At 46.0% G+C, this 22,542-nt stretch overlaps 1 protein-coding gene across 6 annotated transcripts in view; it reads left to right on the plus strand.

The window, feature by feature from the left end:
* GANC (glucosidase alpha, neutral C) overlaps positions 1–22,542 on the plus strand; it is an 86,455-nt gene that overhangs the window by 41,963 nt on the left and 21,950 nt on the right. For 4 of the 6 annotated variants that reach the window (XM_062205714.1, XM_062205715.1, XM_062205716.1 and 1 more), the window contains exons 12-17: positions 4,105–4,231; positions 5,363–5,442; positions 9,068–9,211; positions 10,319–10,415; positions 15,011–15,112; positions 17,960–18,203. In XM_062205714.1, coding sequence (XP_062061698.1) covers positions 4,105–4,231; positions 5,363–5,442; positions 9,068–9,211; positions 10,319–10,415; positions 15,011–15,112; positions 17,960–18,203 — 794 coding nt within the window. Of the gene's footprint in view, positions 1–4,104; positions 4,232–5,362; positions 5,443–9,067; positions 9,212–10,318; positions 10,416–15,010; positions 15,113–17,959; positions 18,204–22,542 lie in introns of those variants that run through there. The other 2 variants (XR_009867307.1, XM_062205719.1) reach the window with 2 other exon arrangements.

Below are 22,542 nucleotides of genomic sequence, written 5' to 3' on the forward strand. Positions count from 1 at the left end.
GGTGCCACCTGAAACACCAGCATCCAGATGGGTGCCAGTTTGACCTCCCAGCTGCTCGACCTCTGATCCATTTCCCTGTTGATGGACTGGGAAAAGCAGTGAAAAATGACACAGGTGTTTGGGCCTCTGCCACCCACCTAGGAGACCTGGAAGAAGTGCCTGGCTTCCTCATGGCCCAGCCCTGGCCATTGTAGCCATCTGGGGAGTGAATCAGCATATGGAAGACCTCTCTGTGTCTCTTTCTCTGCCTATCAGTTTGTCTTTCCCTCTTTCTCTGTGGCTCTGACTTTCAAATAAACAAACAAATCCAGTGCAGTTCAGATGAGCCTGAAAGAACGAGTCTGTAACTATTGGAGGAGTAGGGAAGTAGGGGTGAGGGAGAGGGCCATGTCGCTAGAGGAGAGAGCATCCAGGGTGCTGGTTTGACAGAGTGGGCGCATGAAGGTTTGAATGGGTGGCAGGGGGAGATCTGATTGGGAAGGCTGGGACTTTATGGTAAGCTTTGTATGCATTTGGAGACATAAAAAGTTTTTGAATAAGGGGTTGATATCCAGAATATATAACCAACTCTACAGCTCAACAACAACAAAAACAATTAAAAATGAGCACAGGACTTGAATAGACTTTTCTCCGTGAATTTACAAATAGTCAGTGAGCTCAGGAAAAGATGCTCACTAATCATTAGGGAGATACAAATCAAAACCACAGTGAAATACCACTTCATACCATTGAAGTGGCTATTATTAAAATTCCAAAAGGAACAAGGATTTAGCCTGGTATTTAAGATGCCTGCATCTTATACCAGAGTGCCTGGGTTCGATTTCCAGCTCCAGCTCCTGACTCCAGCTTCCTGCCAGTGCAGACTCTGGGAAGCAGTGGTGATGATTCCAGTAACTGAGCTCCTGTCACCCACGTAGGAGACCTAAATTTTGTTCCTAGCTCCTGGTTCTGGCCCCAGCCCAGCCCTGACCATTCAAAGCATCTTAGAAGGAAATCAACAGATGTGAGCACACTCTCTCTCTCTTTTTCTCTCTGCCTTTCAAAAAATTTTTTTAAAGATTTATTTATTTGAAAGGCAGAGTTATACAGAAAGCAAAGGAGAGTCAGAGAGAGAGGTCTTCTATTTGCTGGTTGACTCCCCAGATGACCGCAAAGGCCGGAGCTGCGCCAATCCAAAGCTAGGAGCCAGTAGCTTCTTCCAGGTCTCCCATGAGGGTGCAGGGGCCCAAGGAGTTGGGCCATCTTCTGCTTTTCCAGGCCATAGCAGAGAGCCTGGATCGGAAATAGAGCACTGGGGACTCAAACCGGCGCCCATATGGGATGCTAGCACTGCAGGCAGTGGCTTTACCCACTACGCCACAGCACTGGCCCCTCAAATAAAATTTTAAAAAGCAGAAAATGACAAGTGTTGTCAAGGATGTAGAAAAATCAGAACCCTTGTGCACTGTTGGTGGGCACATAACATGGTGCAGCTGCTGTGGAAAACAGGGTGGCAGGTAAACAAAGAATGACCTTATGATCCAGCAATTTCACTTCTGAATATTCCCAAATGAATTGAAAACAAGAATTTGAATAGATAATTGTATGGAAAAGTGAAATTAAAAGACAAGTTTATTTTTGAAATATATAATTTTTTCATAATTAGCATTTCCATTAAGCTTTTGAAGATCCCTCCTATGTGCATGTTCAAAGAGGCATTAGTCACAGTAGCCAAAAGATAGAGCAACCTGGCCGGTGCCACGGCTCACTAGGTTAATCATCTGCCTGTGGCGCTGGTACCCTGGGTTCTAGTCCCGGTTGAGACGCCAGGTTCTGTCCCAGTTGTTCCTCTTCCAGTCCACTCTCTGCTGTGGCCTGGGAGGGCGGTGAAGGATGGCCCAGGTGCATGGGCCCTGCACCCACATGGGAGACCAGGAGGAGGCACCTGGCTTCTGGCTTTGGATCGAGGCAGCACCGGCCGTAGCAGCCATTTGGGGGTTGAACCAATGGAAGGAGGACCTTTCTCTCTGTCTGTCTCTCTCACTGTCTAACTCTGCCTGTCCTAAATAAATAAATAAATACATAGAGCAACCCACATATTATCAGTAGATGAAGGAATAAATAGAATGTGTTATATCCATATAACGTATATAGGCTTAAGAGTGAAGGAAATTATAATACATGTGACAGCATGGATGATAGTGAAATAAGCCACTCACAAAGATAGAAATACTGTATGACCCCTGTAGTCTGAAAGAAGTCAAGTTCACAGAGACAGAAAATAGAATGGTGGATGCCAGGGGCTGGGAGGCGAGAATAGAAAGTTGTTGCTTAATGGATATAGAGTTTCAATTTTGCAAGATGAAGAGCTCTGGAGATTGGTTGCACAACAATGTATATGTACCTAACACTGCAAAACTGTACATTTTAAAGTGATAAATTTTATGTTAGATGTATTTTATCATACTAAAAAACTTAGAGCTTTTTAGAACAGAGAATTAAACTTTAATATATGGTATCAATTAGAATAAAGATGAGGGGGCTGGTGCTGTGGCACAGTGGGTTAAAGCCCTGGCCTGAAGTGCCAGCATCCCATATCGGCACCAGTTCTAGTCCCAGCTGCTCCTCTTCCAATCCAGCTCTCTGCTGTGGCCTGGGATAGCAGTAGAGGAAGGCCCAAGTCCTTGGGCTCCTGCACCAATATGGGAGACCCCAAGGAAGCTCCTGGCTTTGGATTGGCACAGCTCCAGCCGTTGAGGCCATCTGGGGAATGAACCAGTGGATGGAAGACCTCTCTCTCTCTGTCTCTACCACTCTCTGTAACTGTCTTTCAAATAAATAAAATAAATCTTTTTAAAAAAAATAATAAAGATGAGGAGGAGTGATTGAAAGGTAGTTCTAACCACATAAAGTGGCATTGAGGCCCTCGACTGGGTTAGAGTGATGATGTTAGAAAAGTAAGGAGAAAAGCTAGAGACACAGCTATGTCTCACAGCTTTTCTTAAACCATCTTCTGCTCTTGTTTGTTTTTAGGTTTATTTATTTATTTGAAAGTCAGGATTACAGAGAGAGAGAAAACGAGAAAGAGAAATATCTTCCATCCACTGTTTCACTCCCCAGATGGCCGTAATGGCCAGGGCTGCGAGTCAAGAGCTTCATCCGTGTGGGTGGCAGAGCCCCAAACACTTGGGCCATCTTCCACTGTTTTCTCAGGTGCATTAGCATGGAGCTGGATCAGAAGTAGAGCAGCTGGGACACAAACTGGCACCCACATAGCATGCCAGAGTCACAGGTGACAGCTTTACCCGCTGCACCACAATGCCAGCCCCAAACCATCTTCTTAAATATGCCCATACCATTCATTTTGGACTTTATTATTTTTTCTGAATGTGTTATTCTTTTGGTTTCTTTATGTTTCCTTTTATCAATGAACTCTTATCCCTTGTCAGTTTCAGAAGCAGGCAGTCTGCCTACTTAATGCTTTGTGTATAACAAGCAGAAAGGTTAATAATTTTATCTTGGGATTATTGTTGTGGTACAGCAGGTTAAGCCATTTCCTGCAATGCGGGCATCCCTTATGAATGACGGTTCAAGTACTGGCTGTTCCACTTCCAATCTAGCTCCCTGCTAATACACCTGGAAAAGCAGCAGAGGATTGCCCAAGTTCTTGGGCCCCTGCACCCATGTGGGAGACCTGGATGGAGTTCCTGGATCCCACCTTTGGCCTTGCCCAGCCCCATCCATCTGGGGAGTGAAACAGTGGATGGAAGATTTCTTTGTGTATGTGTGTCTCCTTCTCTATGTCACTCTGCCTTTCAAATAAATATTTATATAAATATATTTGTTATATATTTATATTATTTATATTTATAAATAAATATTTCGATAATAATATTGGTTTGGCAGCAATAATTATAAATGAGCATTAACTTAGTTTTGATGTCAGTTTAAATTTCCATAAGTACATGAAAAGTTAAGAGATTTTACTGGTGTTTGAAATATTTTTATACTAATTGTAGTTGTTTCCAAGTAAATTTTGGCCTCCAAAACTATGGTGAAAATGGTTAAATGAACTTATGTCTTGTGTAAAACTGACAAGCTCTTCAAACCTTTATGTGCTGACAGCTTGTGGTCATCAGCGACCCCCACATCAAGACTGATCCTGACTACTCAGTGTACGCCAAGGCCAAAGAGCAGGGCTTCTTTGTGAAGACCCGTGAAGGGGCGGACTTTGAAGGGATATGCTGGCCTGGTATGACCTCACTCTCTGCACTTCCTGTTTCCAGCTGGGGGAGGGTGCATGGCGTCATTTTCAGTCCTTGCAGACATCTCTTGCTCCTCTAGCTATATGGTAAGCAAGAGATGGCATTGCCTTCGTGTCTTTCATAACACCTGGTCCAGCGTGCCTTGGGTATATTTACCACTCATAGTTGAATGTTTGGAGGGAACAGGCACACCTCAGTGGCATGATATCTCTGTAAGCAAATAGAGGTAAAAAGTCAGAGAATTGGCCAGCGCCACAGCTCACTAGGCTAATCCTCCACCTGCGGCGCCGGCACTCTGGGTTCTAGTCCTGGTTGGGGCGCTGGATTCTGTCCCGGTTGCTCCTCTTCCAGTCCAGCTCTCTGCTGTGGCCCAGGAGTGCAGTGAAGGATGGCCCAGGTCCTTGGGCCCTGCACCCGCATGGGAAACCAGGAGGAAGCACCTGGCTCCTGGCTTCGGATCGGCGCAGCGTGCCAGCCACAACGCGCCAACCATAGTGGCCACTTGGGGGGTGAACCAATGGAAAAAGGAAGACCTTTCTCTCTGTCTCTCTCTCTCTCACTGTCTAACTCTGCCTGTCAAAAAATAAATAAATAAAAGTCAGAGAATGGGGGGGAGGAAGGAAGAAAAGCCCTGCAGGCCCTCTCCTTGTGTTCTATGCTCTTTGGGCCCATAGCTATGTCTCCTCAGCCTCCCGTGGGGACCTCAGCTGCCTCTGGAGGCTTGAAAGTTTTTAGTTCAAAGCCATAGCACTCTGTCATAAACCCACACCTTGCCTGCCTTTCTCCCCTCTGAGTGCTCTAAGAACCGAATGGTCCCTGCGGGATGTCTGCCGTCCTTACCTGGGCTAGCACTGGCGTCCATGAGGGACAGGCTGCAGCCAGATCTTGTTTGCTGGCATTCCCCTGGGTCTCTGGCAGTGAGAGCTCTGGGGTGTGTCACTGGAGTCCAGCATGGCCCTCACTCACTTCCTGCCACACTGTGCTTCTGTCAGCTGTCTTTGACATTTGCTGTAGGATATCCACTGATTAACCTGCTCTCCCATCTGGGACTTCTTTTACAACACATTTCTGGTAAGGACCAGTTTTTGAACAAACCGTGCACTGTTCTGCCTCTGCAGGTCTCTCCTCTTACCTGGATTTCACCAATCCCAAGGTCAGAGAGTGGTATGCAGGTCTTTTTGCGTTCTCTGCTTATCAGGTTGGTTTTTATTCTTTTGCTCTTTCCTAGTTACTTGAAAGGATGAGAGGGGGGTAACACTGACTAATAGAAGTTCTCTGTTGCATTGAGTACACTTGATAGATACTGCTTGTATGAAAAGGCAAGGATGGCCACCACATTAGAGACTTTAGTGGTGGCAGAAGAGGTGCCATCTGTGTTACTAAATACACAAGAGCTGGGATTCTCACCTCAGTGAGAACGGAGTCAGCAATATTTCAAAATACTTTATAACAGACTTATTATACATTCAAATCACTATATATTTTTATATAAAATTATATTCTACAACTATTTCAAGATGATGATTTATGTGAAAATAACTATTTTAAGATTTATTTATTTGAGAGGTAGACAGAGAGAAGGAGAGGCAGAGAGACAGGTCTTCCATCTGCTGGTTCACTCCTCAAAAGGCTGCAATGGCTGGAGCCAAACTTCTTTCGGTTCTCTCACATGGGTGCAGGGGCCCAAGCATTTGGGCCTTCTTCTACTGCTTTCCAAGGCTATCAGCAGGGATCCGTATCAGAAGTAGAACAGCTGGGACTCAAACTGGTGCCCACATGGGATGCCTATGCCTCAGGCAGATACTTAACCTACTATGCCACAGCACTGGCCCAGAAAATATCTTACAAAGCATAAATTGTCACTAAAAGGAAAGTATAACAATAAATGATTTTTTTCTAAAAAAAAAAAAAAAGATTGATAAGAACCACAGGGGCCGGCACTGTGGCATAGCAGGAAAGGCTGCCACCTGCAGTGCTGGCATCCCACTTGAGCACTGGTTCGAGTCCCGGCTCCTCCACTTCTGACCCAGCTCTCTGCTATGGCCTGGGATAGCAGTAGAAGATGGCCCAGGTCCTTGGACCCCTGCACCTGTGTGGGAGACCCGGAGGAAGTTCTTGGCTTCAGATTGGCACAGCTCCAGCCATTGTGGCCAGTTGGGGAGTGAACCAGCAGATAGAAGACCTCTCTCTCTCTCTCTGCCTCTCCTTCTCTCTCTGTATAACTCTTACTTTCAAGTAAATAAATAAATCTTAAAAAAAAAGAACCAACGGCAAAAGACCTTTCTCTCTGTGTCTCTCACTGTCCACTCTGCCTGTCAAAAAAAAAAAAAAAAAAAAAAGAACCACAAAGAAACCTGGAGAGGCCACATATGGAGAAATGTTTTCAAGCAATTATCATGCTCTTGATAATGAGGAGGAGGAGTATAGTAATTCCTAGTTCAAACTGAGTACATACTATGTGCAAGCACTTGGTTAAACACTCTGTGTGCATCGTACCAGTTATTCATGACAATGCCTTCTGTGGTTGGAACTATAATTAAATGCAATCCCATAGTTAAAAAAATTGAGACATGGAGAAATTAAAAATACCTGCCAAGGTTCACCATTTAGTAAGTGGTGGACCCAAGATTAGAACTCAGGTCTCTTTGCCAGGTGCAGGTCTTTATCCCTCATTGCCAGTGTTTGGGTATCATGAATTACTATACTTATAAAGAGTTTAAAGCAGGGGTAGACAACTTTGTGGCCAAATATGGCTGTACTCATTTCTCCATTGTTTCTGGCTGCTTTCACAGAGAAGGGTAATTGAAAAAGACCTTATGGCCCACACAGTTGGAAAGTATCTACTCTCTAGCCCTTTATACAAAAAGGTTGTCAATCATTAACATACAAGGTTACAGAATGGCAATTAAGATAAATATTGTGGGAGGGGCTGTCATCTGTAGTGTGGACATCCCATGTGGGCAGCAGTTCAAGTCCTAGCTGCTCCACTTCCCATCAGCTCCCTTCTGGTGCTCCTGGGAAAGCAGCGAGGGGATGGCTTGAGTGCTTGGGTATGTCTGCACCCACATGGGAGACCTAGAAAAAGCTTCTGGCTTCTGGCTTTGGATTGGCCCAGCTCCGGCCATTATAGCCATTTGGGGAGTGAGCCAACAGATGGAAGGTATCTCTCTCTCTCTCTCTCTCTCTCTCTCACCTTCTGTCTCTATTTCTCTCTGTAACTCTTTCAAATAAATAAATAGATCTTTTTTTAAAAAAATAAATATTTGGATACTACATAGCCTTGCTTATAGAATATACATGTTTAGAAAGTAAGTTACTGGCCGGCGCCGCCGTAGCTCAACAGGCTAATCCTCCACCTTGCGGCGCCGGCACACCGAGTTCTAGTCCTGGTCGGGGCACCGGATTCTGTCCCGGTTGCCCCTCTTCCAGGCCAGCTCTCTGCTGTGGCCTGGGAGTGCAGTGGAGGATGGCCCAGGTCCTTGAGCCCTGCACCCACGTGGGAGACCAGGAGAAGCACCTGGCTCCTGCCTTCAGATCAGTGCAGTCCGCCGGCCATAGCGCACCGGCCGCAGCGGCCATTGGGGGGTGAACCAACGAAAAAGGAAGACCTTTCCTCTCTGTCTCTCTCTCTCACTGTCCACTCTGCCTGTCAAAAAAAAAAAAAAAAAAAAAGAAAGAAAAGAAAAAAAAAAGATCAGAAAGTAAGTTACTGGGGCTGGTGCCGTGGCTCACTTGGTTAATCCTCTGCCTGCGCTGCCGGCATCCCATATGGGCGCTGGTTTCTAGTCCCAGTTGCTCCTCTTTCAGTCCAGCTCCCTGCTGTGGCCTGGGAAGGCAGTTGAGGATGGCCCAAGTGCTTGCGCCCCTGCACCCACATGGGAGACCAGGAGGAAACACCTGGCTCCTGGCTTTGGATCAGTGTAGCTCCAGCCGTTACGGCCGTTTGGGGAGTAAACCGAAGGAAGACCTTTCTCTCTCTCTCTCTCTCTCTCTCTCTCTCTCACTGTCTAACTCTATCTGTTAGATAGATAGATAAATAGATAAATAGATAGTAAGTAAGTAAGTTACTTGCAGGGATTTGAAAGACTTACATGTTTGAGGCAGCAATTGTGTTTTGTGGTGTCCCAGAAGGCAAGCTAGGACTTATGAGGAGATGTTACAAGAAATAGGACACAAAAAAATAACGTAATAAGCTGCTAAAGAGAACTCCCTGTAATTGTAACTATTCAGTCAAATGTTGAGACACTAAGGATTTAGTAAAGGGGATTATAGCACCCTGTAAGCAGATGACCCAACTGTCCCTGCCCTATCTAATTTTGGCAGTTCTACATAGAACACAAACTATAAGTCATGTTACACAGGTATCACAGCTGTCCTGAGAGTTTCAGAGAGAAAGGAGAATCTGGGCATGCATATGCGCATCTTTAGCTAAGAGTTGTAGCAGATTATGGATGATAGAGCGCCTGATTATGAACATTCACATCCTTTCCTCTAGAGGTTCTCCAGGGAGGTCTCAGAGTGAACTTGGTGAGCAATATGTATTTCTCAAACAGTAGTACAGGGCAGCATTTTTTCATTCATTAGCAGATGTCTATTGAGAGCTGTGTGCCAGATACTGTTGTTAGTGTTTGGATTTGTCAGTGAATGAAACAAAGTCCCCTGTCCTAGGGAGCTTATAATTGAGCAGTGATGCACTGGACAGAACATAGGCAATAAACATAATGATAGTAAATTAAATGAGATAGGAAAAAGAAAATGAAGAATGCCATCATGTTAATATCTTCACTGTGGGAGTATTGCGATGCCCAATATTTGCTTGCTAGGGCTCTACGGATGTCCTCTTCATATGGAACGACATGAATGAGCCCTCGGTCTTTAGAGGGCCAGAGCAAACCATGCAGAAAAATGCTGTTCATCATGGCAACTGGGAGCACAGAGAGCTTCACAACATCTATGGTTTCTATCAGGTGAGATATCCGAGAAAAGGTCTTCTGGACCCATGTGCCCTGCCTTTGGGCTACGAGTCCTTTGCTTTGTAATAACCATACTAGATTTCTTGGTATATCTTTTCTGACAATCGCAATGAGTCTTCTGTTGTAGCCAGTACAAGATTGTTTGTTATTTCTCCTTTTGCTTTTTTTCCTTCCATAATGAACTTGATGAGTTAAAAAATAATGTGAGATTAATGATAACACAGAAACTCTGCCTTGATGGGAACCATTACAAAATGGTACTAGATACTACCCCAAAATTTTATTGACAGAAGCAATGCATAATTATATCAATGGGAGGGGCAGCACTGTAGTACAGCAGGTTAAGATGCCACTTGCAATGCTGGCTTCCCATATCAGAGTGCCAGTTCAAGTCATGGCTGCTCCACTTCCAATCCAGCTTGCAGCTAATGTGCTAAGGCTGAAGCCTGGAATCTGAAAAAGTAGTAGAAGATGGTCCAAATCCTTGGGCCCTTGCACCTGTGTGGGAGACCAGGAAGACGCTCCTGGCTCCTGACTTGATTAGTTCAGCTCTGGCTGTTGCGGCCATTTGGGGAGTGAACCAATGGATGGAAGACACCTCTGTCTTTCTCTCTGCCTCTGTAACTCTGCTTTTCAAATAAATAAATTAATCTTTTAAAAAGAGAGATTTATTTACTTGAAAGGCAAAGTTAGAGAGGGAGAGAGAGGTGTGGAGGATAGAAAGATGGAGAGAGAACTTCAATCCACTGGTTCACTTTTCAAATGCCTGCAACAACTAGGACTGAGCCAAGCTGAAGCCAGGAACCAGAAACTCCCTCCTGGTCTCCCATGTGGGTAGCAGGAGCCCATTTACATGGGCCATCTCCCACTGCTTTCACAGGCACATTAGCAGGGAGCTGGAACAGAAGTGGAGCAGCCAGGAATTGAACCTGCATTCAAATGGGATGTCGGCTTTGCAGGTGATGGCTTAACCTATTGTGCCCCAATGCAAGCCCCATCTACTATTTAATTTTTGCAGGTACATTGAATAGCTCATTGAGGATGTCTGCGCAATGCTGTAATCAATTATGTCTTTGAAGTTTTTCTCCTTTGACCTTACAGCAAATGGCTACTGCAGAAGGACTGATTCAGCGATCTAAAGGGAAGGAGAGACCCTTTGTTCTTACACGTTCTTTCTTTGCTGGATCTCAGAAGTATGGTAAGGAATGGCTTGTATTATCAGACTGAAACATGCAAATAAGCAGCCTATCATTTTCAGCCATCTATGGTAAAAACTATTATGTATTTTTTATTTTTATTTTATTTTTATTTTTTTGACAGGCAGAGTGGATAGTGAGAGAGAGAGAGACAGAGAGAAAGGTCTTCCTTTGCCATTGGTTCACCCTCCAATGGCCGCCGCGGCTGGCGCGCTGTGGCCAGCGCACCATGCTGTTCCGATGGCAGGAGCCAGGTGCTTCTCCTGGTCTCCCATGGGGTGCAGGGCCCAAGCACTTGGGCCATCCTCCACTGCACTCCCTGGCCACAGCAGAGAGCTGGCCTGGAAGAGGGGCAACCGGGACAGAATCCGGTGCCCCGACCAGGACTAGAACCCGGTGTGCCGGCACCGCAAGGCAGAGGATTAGCCTAGTGAGCCGCGGCGCCAGCCAAAACTATTATGTTGACACCTTCTTTTTCAGTAGTCATTTGTCAGGCCTATGAATGTAGAGAGTGATATACCTTAAAGTATGCATTTTATACTATAAGGCAGAACAAACCCATTTTAATCAAGTTTGATACTTGCTTCTCATTGAAGAAATGGCTGCTTAGTTGTTGAGAGAGTGACTTCAGAGTATATATTTGCTGGGATTGTTGCATCTGAGCCTGTCTATTTGATTTAATCAAAATCAGGAAGATGTACTACTGACATATTCCTTCAACCACCTGTTTCACTTAGCAATATAGCTTAAAATAGACCTGGCTGTTGCACATGGTCAGGGTCATTTCTAACTGGGCCTGGTTCACTAGCTAATGCAAATCTAGTTCAACTTAACCACCCTGTGGCAGGAAGGCTATTTTAAGTCCCCTGGACGTGCATAAATAGCTAAGAGCACAGGTCCTAGTTTGAAGAATTCAGGCCTTGGTGTACTATGAACATTATTAGTCCTCCCACTCTACCCCTGAAAATCAGGGGTACTCTGGAAAAAGCCACAGCATTATCTCAGGCAGAGACTCATGTTCCACCAGTGCTTACCATAGCACTAGTCCTTGAAATAAAAAGGAAGGGAGAGGGATGGAGAGAGGAAAACTAAGTATGCAACAGTTTTAAAAGTATGTGTCTGTATCCAGATGATAGACTATCATGAAAATCATTTAAAACAGTACCTTTATTTGCATGAAAAATTGTTTATGACACCACAACAAGTGAAAAAAGAGTGCCTAAGTGTTTATATAATATCATAATTTTATAAAAAATAAATTGGGGCCAGCATTGTTGTGCAGCGGGTTATGCTACTGCCTGCAGTGCTGGCACCTGATGTGGCCCCTGGTTTGAGACCCAGCTGCTCCACTCCTGATCCAGCTCTCTGCTATGGCCTGGGAAAGCAGTAGAAGATGGCCCAAGTACCTGGGCCCCTGCACCCAGGTGGGAGACCTGGAAGAGGCTCCTGGGACCTGGTTTCAGATTGGCGCAGCTCTGGCTGTTGTGGCCATCTAGAGAATGAACCAACGGATGGAAGATCTCTCTGTCCTTCTCTATCTGTAACTCTGATTTTCAAATAAATATGTAAACCTTAAAACACACACATACACAATCCCTTGAAAATATTTTTTTGTTGTTGGCTATAGGACAGACTAGAATTTCTCTGAAGAATCAAATGAAAATGTCTACTAGAACTATCTTGGTAAAGGAGGCAGGTGTTTGGCTTAGTGGTTAAGATACTGATTAGAATGCTGGCATCCCACATCAGAACACCTGGGCTCAATTTCTGGCTCAAGCTCCTGATTACAGCTTCCTGCTAAAGCAACAGGTGATGTCAAGTAGTTGGAGACCTGGATTTAGTTCCTGGCTCCAACGGCAGTTCCAGCTGGCCCTGGTGCAGCCTGGGCTATTGCAGTCATTTGGAGAGTGAACCAGTGATGGGAGCGCCTCTCTCATTCTGTGCCTTTCAAATAAATAAATAAATAAACAAGTAAAATGCTTCAAGAATAATCCAAATTTAACAAAATAAGATTTTTTTTTTTGTTTCTCTTCAGCAGTATATAATCTATCATTTTAACCTCTTAGCAATACAGTGAATGAGAACACTGGCTTTGGAGGCAGACTGCCCAGGCTCAAATCTTACCACACTGCCACTTAGTAACTACATGACTCTGGGTGGACTCTCTACCCAGTGTTTGCCGTCTCCCCCTCACCATCACACGGAGTAATATAGGGTTGTTGTCGATTATGTGAGATAAATACAAGCAGAGTTTAGCACGGATGACACCTGGCCCAGAAGGGGCTCAGTGAATGTCAACTATTGTTATTGCTGTTGCTCTTATGTTGCCCCTGGATGGACTGTACCACTCCTGTCAAATTTTAGAGGACTTTTTTGGCAGTGGAGGGCCGGTGGGGAAAGGAGAAATAGGCACATGATCAGTAGAACAAAAGAGAGGCTACAGAGAGAGTGCAGCACGTACTTGACTCATTGATTTGCAGTTTTCCCAGGCAGTTCAGTGGAGAAGAGGTAGTTTTTAATAAACAGTTCTAGGACAGTTGGATACCAATGTAGGAGAAAAAAATGGAACCTCAATCTTACCTCGCTATATTCAAAACTTAGGGGCAGCTGCTTCAATTGCCTCTTGGACACTCTCATTCCACCAGGAGTGCCTGGCGGGAGTCCTGGTTGCTAGCCACCCACTCCCAGTCCAGCTTCTTGCTATTGCTCCTCTTGGGAGGTGGGAGGTGGTGACTCAGTGCTTGGGTCTGTGCCTGCCACCCATGTGGAGACCTGGATAGAGTTTTAGCTCTTTGCTTTAGCTTGGCCCAGGCCAGCCCTGGCAGATGTGGGCATTTGGGGAAGTGAACCAGCAATAAAAGATCTCTATCTTTCTCTCTCCCTTTCAGATAAAATGAAAATTAATAAAAAATTTGAGAAAATTGACTCAAAGTGGAATATAGAGCTAAGTTATAGAGTCTTTAAAAAAACTTCCAGAAAAAAATAAGAAAATATCTGAGAAAATCAGAGAGGGTAAGACTGCCTAGATAAAACACACAAAAAAACATGAAACATGAAAAAAAGATAAATTAGAATTCATCAAAATTTAAAATGTCTGCTCTTTCAAAGATATTGTTAAGAAAATGAAAAGAGGGGCCTGGCGCTGTGGCATAGTGGGCTAAGTCTCCACCTGTAGCGTGGCATCCCATATTGGTACCGGTTCGTGTCCTGGCTGCTCCTCTTCTGATCCAGCTCCCTGCTAATGCATCTGGGAAAGCAGTGGAAGATGGTCCAAATCCTTGAGCCCCTGCACCCACATGGGGCACTAGGAGGAAACTCCTGGCTCCTGGTTTCAAATCGGCCAGCTCTAGTGGTCACGGACATCTGGGGAGTGAACCAGTGGATGGATGACCTTTCTCTCTGTCTCTCCTCTCTCTGTCTATAACTCTACTTCTCAAATAAATAAATAAATAATCGTTTAAAAAAAGTTAAAAAAAGAAAATGAAAAGACAAACTACATAATGGGAGAAAAGATTTGCACTTATACAGGAAAATACATATCTGTCAAAGTATTCATATCCAGAATAAAGGGCAATAATAAGAAGACATTCTACTTTAAACGTTAGCAAAATATTTGAGTAGACACTTTACAAAGGAAGACATGAATGATATCATGAAGAAATACTGAGCATCATTAATCATTAGAGAAAATGAAAACCACAGAGAGGTGAAAAGATAAATAACCTGTGATATGTCCATACTGTGGAATACTACACAGCTAATAAAAATGAGCAGGGTACAACATTATGCTCAGTAAAAGAAGAGAACATGAAAGAGTATCTGTTGTTTCCATTTGTATGAAATTCTAGAAAAGACTGATCTATAATAATAAAATCAAATCTTAGTAGTCAGCTAAGAATAGGGATTATCACCGTAAGGAAGCCTTGGGGCCCCTTACAGGTGTGGAACTGTTCTGTGGTTTGCTGTGGTAGAGGTTACAGGGATGTTTCTCCTGTAATCTCCCTTCAGTTATACTTCAAAAATAAATACAACTTGAGAATATTTTCATACAATACTTGTTTTGTGGATTTTGAAAACTTTTCACGTTAGAAAATTGATACATTTTTATTATAGATGATCAGAATGTATTTATCTTTTTAATATTTATTTTATTTATTTTTAAGTCAGGCAACACAGAGAGAAAAACAGAGAGAGAAATCTTCCATTTGCTGGTTCACTTCCCAGTGGCTACAATGGCCAGGGCTAGGCCACGTGGAAGCTAGGAGCCTGGAACGCCATCAGGGTCTCCCACATGAGTGTCAGAGGTCAAAGACCTTGGGCCATTATTTGCTGCTTTCCCAGGCACATTAGCAGAGCTGGACTGGAAGCAGAGCAGCCAGGATTTGAACTAGCACTCCGATGTGGGATGCTGGGGTTGCAAGCGGCTTAACCCACTACTGCACCACATGCGGCCCCCAGAATGTGTCTATCTTAAGGGAAGAAATATGTCTTCCTTTTATTATTATGTGTTTTACAAATATGGATTCTAAACATGAAATTGAATGCATGGGTTGATTTGTGATTTTTTTTTTTTTTAATCTTGTTACTGTGACCAAAGGCGCTGTGTGGACAGGAGACAACACAGCAGACTGGAGTTACCTGAGAATTTCTATCCCAATGTTACTGACTCTCAGCATCACTGGGATCTCTTTCTGCGGAGGTAAGATGAGTCCTTGAAGCTGGAGAAAATTCTAAAATGAGCGTGTTTTTGTCAAAGCTGGTCACAGACGCCTTCTCACCAGCTGTTTTTGGCAGGGCTAAATGTAGGAAAGAGAAAATGGGAGAGAATGAAGAGCAGGCAATGAGAAGAGTGAGGGGACTCCAGGTACTCGGGGCTCTGTCTCGTCTGAATAGGGGACGTTAAGCTGTTGGACTGCCTCCCTCCCTCCATCTCTTAGCTCTTCCTCCTTAGACACTCTTGATGACCCAGTGTCTCTTCCTGAAACATCTTTTCTTAAAAGTAATAAAAATAGAACTACAAAAAAATTTAGCATAGTTGTCAGCCCTACAAAAAGATTTTCGGTTCATCAGATTTCTAATTCTGTGACGTATTTTAGCTGTGCATGTGTGTGTGTTGTGAAAGAATATATCCTTGAGAGAGAGAAATTTAATTAAAATAAGATCCTCTGGGGACTGGCACTGTGACATAGTGGTTAAGCTGCTGCCTGTGATGCCAGCATCCCATATGGGCACTGGTTTGAGTCCTGGCTGCTCCACTAACAATCCAGCTCCCTGCTAATGTGCCTGGGAAAGCAGCAGAAGATGGCTCAGTTCCTTAGACCCCCACACCCACATTCGAGACCTGGAGGAAGCTCCTGGCTCCTAGCTTCCCAGCCCTGGCCATCGTGGCCATTTGGGGAGTGAACCAGTGGATGGAAGACCTCTCTCTTTAGCTCTTTCTCTGTGTCTGCTTTTCAAATAAGTAAATATATCCCTTAAAAAAGAAGGGGGCCGGCGCCATGGCTTAACAGGCTAATCCTCCACCTTGCGGCGCCGGCACACTGGGTTCTAGTTCTGGTTGGGGCGCCGGAATCTATCCCGGTTGCCCCTCTTCCAGGCCAGCTCTCTGCTATGGCCCGGGAGTGCAGTGGAGGATGGCCCAAGTGCTTGGGCGCTGCACCTGCATGGGAGACCAGGAGAAGCATCTGGCTCCTGGCTTCGGATCAGTGCAGTGCACCGGCCGCGGCGGCCATTGGAGGGTGAACCAACGGCAAAGGAAGACCTTTCTCTCTATCTCTCTCTCTCACTATCCACTCTGCCTGTCAAAAAAAAAAAAGAAGAAGAAGAAGAAGAAGAAGAAGGGCCGGCGCCGAGGCTCACTAGGCTAATCCTCTGCCTGCGGCGCCGGTACCCCGGGGTTCTAGTCCTGGTTGGGGCACCGGATTCTGTCCCAGTTGCTCGTCTTCCAGGCCAGCTCTCTGCTATGGCCCGGGAAGGCAGTGGAGGATGGCCCAAGTGCTTGGGCCCTGCACCCGCATGGGAGACCAGGAGGAAGCACCTGACTCCTGGCTTCTGATCGGTGCAGCGCCCCAACCGTAGTGGCCATTTGAGGGGTGAACCAACAGAAGGGTGACCTTTCTCTCTGTCTCTTTCTCTCTCTCTCACTCACTGTCTAACTCTGCCTGTCAAAAAAAAAAAAAAAAAAAAGAAGAAGAAGAAGAGGAAGAAGATTCCCTGATGGCCTGCCTTCTCTGCAGATGGGAACACAGCATAGAAGGCACACAACTGGCAGCAGATCCAGCTGTGCCTTGTTTTCTGTAGCAATAAAAGCCAATTAACACCCCCCCTTTTTATTTATTTTTTATTTGTTGACAGGCAGAGTTAGACAGTGAGAGAGAGTCAGAGAGAGAGAGAGACAGAGAGAAAGGTCTTCCTTCCGTTGGTTCACCCCCCAAATGGCCACTACTGCCGGCACGCTGCGCCTATCTGAAGCCAGGAGTCAGGAGCTTCCTCCTGGTCTCCCATGCGGGTGCAAGGCCCAAGCACTTGGATCATCCTCCACTGCCTTCCCGGGCCACAGCAGAGAGCTGGCCTGGAAGAGGAGCAACCAGGACAGAACCGGTGCCCCAACTGGGACTAGAACCCGGAGTGCCGGCGTCGCAGGCAGAGGATTAGCCAAGTGAGCCGAGGCGCCAGCCAACATCCCCTTTTGATGTGGACATTTTTAGAACATTGGTCCACATGCAATACCAGGAATATGTCCTGCTCAAGGGCACAGCATGAAATTCTACCTAAACCCAGGTCATTCTGATTATCTGTGTCTGTTTAGTTCCTTCATTTTTATTCCTGGCTCAGCTGTTGTTTTCAAAGGAAATCAATTGCTGACCCCTCTCCCCCAACACACACACACACACACACATACACATTTAATAGGGCAGACATTTTGCAATTTCTAGGTTATCTGGGCTCAGGAACATAGAGGAACGTTGATGTTGCTATAAAGCCACTAACCTGGGCCGGCGCCGTGGCTCAATAGGCTAATCCTCCGCCTACGGCACCAGCACCCCGGTTGGGGCGCCGGATTCTGTCCCGGTCGCTCCTCTTCCAGTCCAGCTCTCTGCTGTGGCCTGGGAGTGCAGTGGAGGATGGCCCAAGTGCTTGGGCCCTGCACCCACATAGGAGACCAGGAGGAAGCACCTGACTCCTGGCTTCAGATCGGTGCAGCACGCCGGCCATAGCAGCTACCTGGGGTGTGAACTAGCAGCTTCCTGGGGGGTGAACAAATGGAAAAAGGAAGACTTTTCTCTCTGTCTCTCTCACTGTCTAACTCTGCCTGTCAAAAAAAAAAAAAAAAAAAAAAGCCACTAACCTTTTGACAAGAAAAGAATATTACAAAAGCAGATTTCCAGGTCCCCTTACAGGCTGTTTTGTGGGACTCATTTCCCTGTTGAGACCCTTTGTTACTGTTCAGTTGGAGTGTGCCTCTGGCACCTTTGCCTTATCAGTCGTCAAGGCCTTATTTCACCTGCACGCATCATGTATTCAAGGCCTCTCTTTGCCTGAGCAGCTGACGTGGGCGGGTTCATCGGGAATCCGGAGGCAGAACTGCTGGTGCGTTGGTACCAGGCGGGGGCCTACCAGCCCTTCTTCCGCGGCCACGCCACCATGAACACCAAGCGGCGGGAACCCTGGCTGTTTGGGGAGGAACACACCCAGCTCATCCGAGAAGCCATCAGAGAGCGCTACACCCTCCTGCCCTATTGGTACTCTCTGTTCTACCACGCACATGTGGCCTCTCAGCCTGTCATGAGGTAAGAGCGTGTCACCCATTCACAGCCCCCAGCAACCAATCTGTATGGGAAGATCCCCTCAGTGAGCAAGGAGTGATTTCAAGAGGACAAGAAAAGCCCTGTGTTTGATCAAGATTATCGGGCACCGACTGTGAGCCAGGAACTGGCTGTTGAGGGCACAGAAGATAAAAACCAGATCCCCTGCTACTTTGTCATTTAAGGGTTATTATTTGATAGGCCGCAGAATTAGAGAGAGATGAAGGGAAAAGGAAGTGACTTTGTAACGGAATTCATGCAACACTGAAGCCCTAAGCTCTCTCCTGGAGAATTAACTTACCAGGCTTTGTTTCACCTTAGTAGGGGGAAACCATTTCAAGTTTGAGATGACATTTTCCCCACTGTGTACATTGTATTCTAATTCTATTTGAAGACAAAGTATGAAAACCCAGCTTTCTAGGTTGAAGAACGAAACCCACAGGCACACATAATACACCAAGCCTCTGGCTCTACTATTCCTAAACTTGACGCCGATCAGAATCACCTGGGGAGAAATTCGTATTCCTAGGTGTGGGGAACCGCAGGCTGGCCACCTGTGAGAACCTCCTCATCTACATAGTTTGCAGCAATCGGTCGACCATAAGGCCTACGAAAACAGCCAGGTGAAACAGATGAAACAGAATGGACTCTGCATAAACTAGGAAGAACCAGGTGAAACACATGGACTTTTGACCTGAGGCTGTACGCGCCCTTTCATCTGATTGGACGATATCAGCATAAAGGGACATTGGGATCTGGGCAGGCCGGCACAGCCACCAGCCCTCCTCTTCTTTTCTCCTCTCCCGGCTTTCCTTTTACCCCCACAAGTGAAAGTTCCTTGAGAACCGATGAACAGTGACCGTGTCGTGACTGCGTTGGACCCTCGCTGGTGAGGGTCCGACAAATGGTGCTGTGACTCGGATAGTCGGACCGGTCACTGGAAGCAGGAAAGAAAAAATTAGAACGTGTGGAAAGCACGGGAGTCTAGGAGGTAAAGTCTAGGGTTGGTACCGGGAAAAAATTAGAACGTGTGGAAAACACAGGAGTCTAGGCGGTAAAGTCTAGAGGAAAAAATTAGAACGTGTGGGAAGCACGGGAGTCTAGGCGGTAAAGTCTAGGGTTGGTGCCGCGGAAAAAGAATTCCTTGACAAAAAAAGCGGGGACGCCCGTGAAAGCAGCCGCTGTAAAGCGGTGAGTTAGAACAGGAACAATGGCGTAGGGTCGGAAGACAAGGGCAGCAGAGAAATCGCCTGAAGTCCTTAGGTTATGGCAACTGATCGACGAAGCTCTCCGTAATGACTCGGAGGAAATAGCAGCCCTCTTAGATGAAGGGGCTGATTTACTAGAGGAAACGCAGAGAGAATCTCAATCTGGGAGCCTGGACGGAGACAGAGGACCAACATGGGTCGGGACAGAGATAGGGAGGATGAGAGACCCCTTCCTTCTGCACCCCCATTCGGCACATTTGCCCATAAGAGAAGTTTCCCCCGTGTTGCTGCAAACTGGCTTCAAGGCAGTGCTTGGTGGGGAAGACTTCCTCCTCTGGTCCGCAGCTTACAGAGAGCTCGAGAGGGCTCAGGCCCATGATAACACTAGGAACAGTCAGCCAGCCTGGAACGAGGATATGCTAAATGGGGAAGGAGCTTTTAATGAGGAACAGGCCCAGGCTAGATGCCCTAATGAGGTTTTGATGCAAGTGAGAGAACTAGCCCGGAGGGCGTGGAAGGTCATTCCAAGGAAAGGGGAGATCAGACACAGTTTATCCAAGATTGCACAAGGCCCGACAGAGCCCTATGCTGATTTTGTGAACAGATAATGGAGGCTGCTGGCAATATCTTTGAGACCATGGATGAGGCTATGCCTTTAGTCCGAAGGTTAGCCTATGAACAAGCAAACAAAACCTGCCGTGAAGCTCTAAGACCCTGGCAGCACAAGGACATTCCCACCTTTTAAAAAAAAATCTGTAGGGATGTCATGGATGAAGTAGCCTCGGGAGAGCACGCAGCAGTTGCCAGGGCCAAAATTATGCAATAGCCGGCGCCGTGGCTCACTAGGCTAATCCTCCGCCTTGCGGCGCCGGCACACCGGGTTCTAGTCCCGGTCGGGGCACCGATCCTGTCCCGGTTGTCCCTCTTCCAGGCCAGCTCTCTGCTGTGGCCAGGGAGTGCAGTGGAGGATGGCCCAAGTGTTTGGGCTCTGCACCCCATGGGAGACCAGGAGAAGCGCCTGGCTCCTGCCATCGGATCAGCGCGGTGCGCTGGCCGCAGGGCGCCAACCGCGGCGGCCATTGGAGGGTGAACCAACAGCAAAAAGGAAGACCTTTCTCTCTGTCTCTCTCTCACTGTCCACTCTGCCTGTAAAAAAAAAAAAAAAAAAAATTATATGCAATAACGGGCTAGGACGAAAATGTTTTAAGTGTGGAAAAGGTCACATGAAAAGGGAATGTACAGAACAGACAATCGGGACGCCAACCAGGACTGTGTCCTTGATGCGGTAAAGGCAACCATTGGGCAAATGAGTGCTATTCCAAGCAAGATAAAGCAGGCAGTTCGCTCCTATCGCCCTCCAGATCAAGTGGCCAGAATAGTACACTCCAAAAGAGTGGCGGGTCCCCACACCCAGGGGCCCGAAAACTCAATGGGTAAGAGGACAAACCATGGGAGGAGTAGGACCGGCAAGCGTTTACTGCACAGAGCTGCGAGCTACCAACTATTTAGTATTAACACCTCAAATGGGAATCCAGGCAATAGATGTGGAACCTCGGGAGCCCATGGATGATATCCACGGTTTAGGCGTTACTATAGGAAGGCCTACAAATTCATTAACGGGGCTTATTCAGTTGCCTTGCTCACAGCTCAAAGTAATGTTCCAATCTACGAAGGGGATAGTGCAGCTGTTGCCATTGCAGCCCATTGCTCAGCTGCTAATAAGCCCTGTAAAGGATACTAGAGGTAATCAAGGAAAGCATTTTGCAGCCCTCACTATGACTCTTGACTATGTACTCTTCTTATCAAAGAAAAGGCAATCAAGGGGCTGTTAGATACGGGCGCAGATGTTAGTATTATCTCCAAACAAGACTGGCCTCCTTCATGGCCCCTCCAGGAAGGGGATAACACCTTGGTAGGATTAGGCACCGCTGTTGCCCAATCTCGAAGCCCGCAAGTGCTAGACTGGAAAGATCAAGAAGGCACCACAGGCAAAGTACAACCTTACGTGTGTGCTATCCCTGTAACTTTATGGGAGAAGGATGTCTTAGAGCAACTTCATTTGCAGACCTGTTGGCAGCTGCGAGAGAAGACACCCTAGAAAGAGCATTTACCATGCTAACCTCATGCTTGCAGTCGGCAGGGTTACAAATTGCACTAGAAAAGATTCAAAAGGGCACCGTGGTCCAGTACCTAGGACTAAGGTTAACACCAACTACTGTGGCTCCTTTAGGTTTTGTCACATCCACCTTAAATGACTTCCAAAAATTAAAACATTTTGGAAGGCGATTCACAGCTCGCCTCGCCTCATACGCTGACCCCGGAGGCAGCTGCAATCTTACAGAAGGTTGAACGCCTTAATCACGAAGATGCAAAGATGCCAGAGCAGTTTGCACATGTCAGTGGACTCGTTCTCTGGAATTGTCAGCCACGACTCTAAACAAAGAAGGAACTCAACAGGTTATTCAATACTGTCTACAGTCCTTTGCCGCTTGGGGGTGCCCAAAATTATCAAAACAGATGACGAGCCGGCGTACACTTCGGCCTGTTTTGCTACATTCTTAAAAGAATTCGGCATAAAGCACATTACAGGTGTGCCCTACAATCCCCAAGGGCAGGCAATAATTGAACAGACTCACCTGTACTTAAAAACTTTAATAAACAAAAAGGGGGAATAGGAGAATATGCAGTAGCTTATTGCAATGCATTGGCTATAGCTCTATATACTATGTTTTTTGAATAGGAAAAAGTGTGGCAAAACTCCTGAGTTCATGGTGTTTAGTGGTGTACTTGCAGTATTGTTTGAAGAATTGTCTTAAGAAAGATGTTGCACGTGATTTGTACTGCAGCAAATCGGCAAAGTGACCTGAGTTAAATATATTTGAAGGTATTTTGAAAGTTATGTTCAAGGCTAACACCTAAGCTTTGTGTAATGTAAATAAGAATGTTTTTGTATCAGTTTTTTCCTTTGTAAATGGCATTAACATTGTTACTTGAGGTCTTGCTTAATCACTTTTGTTGTCCTGAGGACTTGAATTTCAAATTTCCTTACACTTTTCATACAAAAATCATAAATATCTGTAGTGGTTCGACAGGCTATGCTTGCTATGTATTGCTCT

This window comes from Lepus europaeus, chromosome 11 (genome assembly GCF_033115175.1).
Source record: "Lepus europaeus isolate LE1 chromosome 11, mLepTim1.pri, whole genome shotgun sequence".
In the NCBI taxonomy this organism is placed as follows: Eukaryota; Metazoa; Chordata; class Mammalia; order Lagomorpha; family Leporidae; genus Lepus; species Lepus europaeus.